Raw genomic sequence first — 6,464 nt, 5'->3', positions numbered from 1 at the left:
AACCGTCCCTCCTTTCTCTCCAAATTACGGATAATGAGGCCAGTCGTGTAATTACTGAAGGAATTTAGAAAGGTAATTACTGAAAGAATCTCAAAAATGGCGGTGTCTGCATTGCAAAAAACTCACTTTCCAGCTATCAGAACCACCTGGAATGTGATAAACACTTTGAGTTTACAACCCCAGAGGCTACACCAAAGGACGTGCCCTACTAGCAAATTACCCCAAGAACCCACTACATTCCCCTCATTTTGATTTTGTAATGAGAAATCCCATTAAGCAGGAATAATTTTTAAGTTCTGACTGTTCAAGTCAAGAGAGTTTCGACGGGGTGCGGGCCAGAAGAAGGATGCCTGGTTTGAAGGACTTTCTGTGGGATCCTGTCCTTAGAAGCCTGTGATTTGCGGACAGCTCTGCCTTCACTTGCTCCTGCTGGTCACTGGAGGACTGAACTGGTTCAGCCTGGTTCTCAGATTGAAGCGCTTAGCTTTGATGCGGCAGGTCAAGACTGCAGGGGCGAATGGCTAGTCCCAAAACTGGAGCACACATGTTCGCGGAACATACACCTTACTCCTAACTCCGACCCCTCCGTATTCAGTGGCAGAGAACAATTCTTCCAGCCCTGCAGTCTCTGTACCTAGAATCAGGAACATGCCGACCCCACTCCCCCGCCCCCCTTTCACCTAGCGACCCCCAGGCTCCGCTGCCTCTTGTCTCCATCCCATTGTGACGCCAGTGGCTCAGGCGGAGCCCTGTATGGGACTCACAAAGGCAGGTGCAAACTGCAAGCGCCTCAGTGCCCTGGGCGCTTCAGGCTGGCTTGGGCTCCGGTCCTGCTGCTCCAACCCCAAGGGCCCCCGAAAGCGAGCCCTGACACCTCCATCCTTCACCATGGCCAGCCAATTATGCCTCCCCGCCGCCCCTCGCCTTGCATCCTTGAAACCCTTGAAGCCGCCCTTGGGAGATGTCCAAGTGGGCATCTGCGTGGCGATCCAACGCAGCGACGGGCGGATCCATCTTGCTGTGGTCACAGAGATCAAAAGAGAAAACTCTTGGGTCACGGTGGAGTGGGTCGAGAAAGGAGTCAAAAAGGGTAAGAAGGTTGATCTAGAGACCATATTCCTGCTGAATCCCGCGCTGGCCTCCGCTGAACACCCCACGGCGTCCTCCCTGCTGCCCTTGTCCCTGGGGCCCTCTTCGGCCATCGGGGACCAGTGCACCGGCACGCGGTGGATTGCTGCAATCCCGCAGAAAAACGAAACGCCCTCGGGGGACAGCCTGGCTCTGAGAGTCCCCAGCAATCCTTGCCTGATGAAGCGCAAAAAGTCTCCCTGCCTACGGGAAATTGAGAAATTGCAAAAGCAGCGGGAGAAGCGCAGGCGGCTGCAACTGGAGATCCGAGCCCAGCGCGCCCTCAATGTCAACACGGGAAACCCCAACTACGAGATCATGCGCATGATCGAAGAGTACCGCAGGCACCTGGACTGCAGCAAGGTGTCCAGCCTGGAGCCCCGGGAAGACCATCGGATCTGCGTCTGCGTGAGGAAGCGTCCTCTCAACCAGCGAGAGACCACCATGAAGGACCTGGACATCATCACCATCCCCTCAGACAACGTGGTCATGGTGCATGAGTCCAAGCAAAAGGTAGACCTCACTCGCTACCTGGAGAACCAGACCTTCTGCTTCGACCATGCCTTCGATGACACGGCCTCCAATGAGTTAGTGTACCAGTTCACTGCCCAGCCGCTGGTGGAGTCCATCTTCCGCAAAGGCATGGCCACCTGCTTTGCCTACGGGCAGACAGGCAGTGGAAAAACGCACACCATGGGTGGAGCCTTTTCGGGAAGGGACCAAGATTGTTCTAAAGGCATTTACGCTCTGGTGGCGCAGGATGTCTTCCTCCTGCTCAGAACCACAGCTTACGAGAAGCTGGACCTCAAAGTCTATGGGACATTTTTTGAGATTTACGGGGGCAAGGTATATGACTTGTTGAACTGGAAGAAGAAGCTGCAAGTCCTTGAGGATGGCAATCAGCAGATCCAGGTGGTCGGACTGCAGGAGCAGGAGGTGTGTAGTGTGGAGGATGTGCTGAACCTCGTGGAACTAGGAAACAGCTGTCGGACTTCTGGACAGACATCAGTCAATGCCCACTCTTCCAGGAGCCACGCTGTGTTCCAGATCATCCTAAAGTCAGGAGGGAAACTGCATGGCAAGTTCTCCCTCGTTGACTTAGCTGGGAACGAAAGGGGAGCAGATACTGCCAGAGCCAACAGGAAAAGGCAGCTGGAAGGGGCAGAGATTAATAAAAGTCTGCTGGCGCTCAAAGAATGCATCCGGGCTTTGGGTCAGAACAAGTCTCACACCCCATTCAGAGCCAGCAAACTGACGCAGGTGCTCCGGGACTCCTTTATAGGCCAGAATTCCTCCACTTGTATGATTGCGACGATTTCTCCAGGGATGGCCTCTTGTGAAAACACCCTCAACACTTTAAGATACGCAAACAGAGTGAAAGAATTGACTCTGGATTTCAGGCCCCACCATCGCTGTCTCTATCCGGTTGGACCTGAGGTGCCAAGGATGTTGGAAAATCACATTACAGATTCAAAAACATCCCTTCAGGGGGATGGATTTATTAAAATTTCTGGTGATATTCACAGTGAGAAGGAAGAACAGGTTAAAGACATTGAAACGTTACCCACTCCATTAGCAGAGGATACAAGGACTTCATGGAAGGAATCAAGCCAAGGGCCAGGGAAAAACATACAGGAGACAGCTGGTGGGGTAAACTGTGATGTTGATTTTTGCATTGCCCAGTTATTGTCCATTTTGGATCAGAAAATAGGAATTCTGACTGAGATTCAAAAGAAACTGAAATTATTACGAGCTGACCTCCAAAAGAAGACCAAGTATGGTGGAGCCAATGGCAAGAGGTCAGATCTGAAATGATGGATACATTGCTGTGGCCCCTACCTCTCTTATTATAAAAGAAAATGTCCAAATTATCTAGATATAAAGATCCTCCTGGAAAGCTTAGAACATCTTAAAATATGCTTGTCAGAAGTGTCCTCTTCTTCCTCTGTATTTTTCTGTAGTTTTTTCATTTTCTAGGACATACGTGCTCAACTGGGAACCATTTACCTCCCAGGGACATTTGACAATGTCTGGAGACATTTTCCATTGTCAAAACTGAGTTTGGAAAAAAAAAAAACAAAACAAAAAAAAACTGAGTTTGGCAGTGGGGGGCAGTTATACTGGCATCTATCAGGTAGAAGGCCAGAGAGGCTATGAAACACCCTCAGATGTACCAGACAGACTCCCACAACAAACATCTGGTTGAAAATATCAATTGTACTGAGGCTGAGAAATCCTGCTGTAGAAAGAGCCTTGCTGTGATGAAACCAGACACCTCAAATCTGTGACTAAGAAGGCATCACATTGCAGATCAAAGGGACCGGAATTAGAATACACCTCAGGGTACACAATGGCATAAATCTAATGATACCCACACTCACCAATCTCTTTCTGTGGTGTGGATGTGTAGATTCAAATGGTTTCTAAGCTCTAGTCATAATGGGGGATGGGGAAGGGAGGAATTTTATTTCGGGGCTCTGTGTGAGAACCTAAAATTGAGAGAGATTTTTATTTTTAATCTTTGAGTTAAAATTGGCAAAGTATTGTGCTTCCTGAGAATGATTGTGTGTGTGTGTGTGTTTTGAGTAAGCACTGGCTTTGTTGACTATGGTGTCTTTAAGCTTTTTTTTCCCTCTCATTTTCTTGCCAAATTTTGTGCTTACATAATTCACATAAAAAGTTTTCCTCCATCAAATTAAGGTAGGGAGCCAGTCAGCAAAGTAGTAGAAATGCTCTGGCCCGAAACGGGGCACATCCCATAAAGGCCTCACAAGGAATGTGGGAGATATCAGTGCCTTAAATCACTTCAGTAAGGAGAAAAAAAAATCCTGATTCAAAGATCACAAAGTCCATCGTTTTTTTGGGGGGGGGAGGAGTTAGAAGCTAATATAATTTGCAAATATAAATATGATTAATACACATTTACCTTATGCAAACATATTGATAAAATGCTATAATGAAACAATTAAAGATCTTTTGCTTTCAACTCCACCAGTTCCAAACTCCTTTTTAAAGGAATAAAATGGAATGATTGGCAAAGAAAGTACTTGGCCGACTGGGAAATGTGGGGGACACAGAAAATGAGTATCTAAATTCTGTTACTACCTTGGCAGACATGACCTATTGTTTTCAAAAAAAATTTCCTCTAGGGTGCCTGGGTGGCTCAGTCAGCTGAGCATCTGACTCTTGACTCAGCTCAAAAAAATTTCCTCTAAGTTGCAAAGACCTCACTGGCACTAAAGAAAACATACATGTAACTACTAGAGAATAGAATAGTGATGTCCTAGCAAACAGCTATCAGTATAAAATAATTAGAATCATTGGGACGTCTGGGTGGCTCAGTTGGTTAAGCAGCTGCCTTTGGCTCAGGTCATGATCCCGGCGTCCTGGGATCGAGTCCCACATCGGGCTCCTTACTCAGCGGGGAGCCTGTTTCTCCCTCTGCCTCTGCCTCCTATTCTGTCTGCCTGTGCTTGCTCTCCCTCTCTCTCTCTGATAAATAAATAAAATCTTTAAAAAAAATAATTAGTATCATCAAGAACACCTGGTCTTTAGTAACTAGGCAAGATTATGGCCTCTACATTATTATCTCCCTCTGCTGCTTTATCCGTGCTGGTTAAGTTACATACTTTTTTTTTTAAGATTTTATTTATTTATCTGACAGAGATCACAAGTAGGCAGAGAGGCAGGCAGAGAGAGAGGAAGGGAAGCAGGCTCCCCGCTGAGCAGAGAGCCCGATGCCAGACTCAATCCCAGGACCCTGAGATCATGACCTGAGCTGAAGGCAGAGGCTTGACCCACTGAGCCACCCAGGTGCCCCCATTTTTAAATCAAATAAAACTTTGGAGATCTGTCTTCCCTTAGGACTAGGTCATCTTCCTTCAAAGTGAGATGTTTTTAATCTAAATTATTTTTGTATGCAAAGAAAAAGCATGGGGTTAAGAATCTTGCCTGGGTTCCAGTCCTAGTTCTAGTATAGTAAATATCTGTAATTTTTGGCAAGTAACTTTGTCCCTCTGAACTGCTTTTTTTCTATATAAAACAGGGTAATTAGAGCACCTGCTTCAAAAGATTGGAGGGTGGTTTTATTGTCTGCCACTCTCTCCCCATCTTTTATGCCAATGACTAGTGCCTGTTATTGTTCTTGTTACTGTCATTGTCCTTGTTGTTCTACACCACACTTATCTCCCCTCTCTCTCCTTGCCACACAATTTTGGGGCAGCCCACTAGGAGTTTCAATATTTTGATACCAGTAACATCCATTTTTTTTAGTTTTATTTTTTATGACCTGCATTTTACACAAATCTTCCCTATATAGTTCCGCGAATGTTAACAAAGTCAATAACCTTCCGCGAATGTTAACAAAGTCAATACCCCTATATCACACCACCTATAGCAACATATAGAACACAATGTCCCGGAAACTTCATTCCTGCATCACTTCACTCACTAAACCCTGCATCAACGGAAAGGACTGTTCTGACAAAAATCATCCCAGATACATTTGCCTCTCTTTCAGATTTATAGGATCATACGCTAGATACACTTGCATCTCCTCTTTCTTTCAATCAAAATCATCTATGGCCTGTCCTTTTCACATGGTTCTATAGTGTTTTGATGCACAAGTAGTTCATATTTGTAAATTTTACTCTTGATGGAAAACTGAGTTGTTTCTGTTTTAAACAATTACTAATGATGCTATGAACATACTCGCGCATGTCATTTGGTGCACATGTGTATGTCCAGAATGGAATTCCTGGAGCCACAGTATGCTTCTATTCAGCATCATAGGTCATGCCAGGGCATTTTGTGAAGAATCTGGACCAATTTTACACAACCATCATCATTTTAAAAGCATTAGGGGTCCTCCATATGTCAGCCTACACTTCATATTGTTATTTTGTAAAATTCTATTTTTCACTTTCTCATGTGTAGGGAAACCTATCTCATTATGCTTCTTTCCCCTGATAAAGTTCAAGGTCATTATACAAGTGTACTGGCCATTGAGTCACTCTCTCTTGTGCATTAAATGCATTCTGGATGCAAGTTCTTCTTTAGATACATGTATTGCAAATACCTCCTACCAGTCTGCAGAATGTCTACTCACTCTCTTAATGGCATCTTTAAATGATGAGAAGCTTATAGACTTAATGAAGTTCAATTTACCCATTTTTAAAGAAATACTGGTTAGGCCCCATTTTGTAAGTCTTCATCTACCCCAAATCATGAAGGCATTTTCTTTTGCCATCTTCTAAGAACAACTGTTTGGGCTCTGACTGGAGCCAGGGCCTGCTCATCTGTGTGCCTCCAGGTCAGCAGCAGAAGGAGCGGGCTGC

The 6,464-nt window shown here is 45.5% G+C and overlaps 1 protein-coding gene across 1 annotated transcript; it reads left to right on the top strand.

Moving 5' to 3' along the window:
• Positions 1 to 753: 753 nt before the first annotated feature.
• Positions 754 to 2,943, top strand: KIF2B (kinesin family member 2B). Its single transcript, XM_044250518.1, has one exon. It carries the CDS (start codon positions 754 to 756, stop codon positions 2,941 to 2,943), a length of 2,190 nt encoding a protein of 729 aa, XP_044106453.1.
• Positions 2,944 to 6,464: the final 3,521 nt, after the last annotated feature.

Source organism: Neovison vison, chromosome 5 (genome assembly GCF_020171115.1).
Source record: "Neovison vison isolate M4711 chromosome 5, ASM_NN_V1, whole genome shotgun sequence".
Taxonomy (NCBI): domain Eukaryota; kingdom Metazoa; phylum Chordata; class Mammalia; order Carnivora; family Mustelidae; genus Neogale; species Neogale vison.
The sequence above is the reverse complement of the archived record's forward strand: the minus strand, read 5'-3'. Positions and strand labels throughout refer to the sequence as shown.

Bases quoted from the DNA above. Each gene is read 5' to 3' on its own strand.
- KIF2B (XM_044250518.1), top strand. From the start codon at position 754: ATGGGACTCACAAAGGCAGGTGCAAACTGCAAGCGCCTCAGTGCCCTG.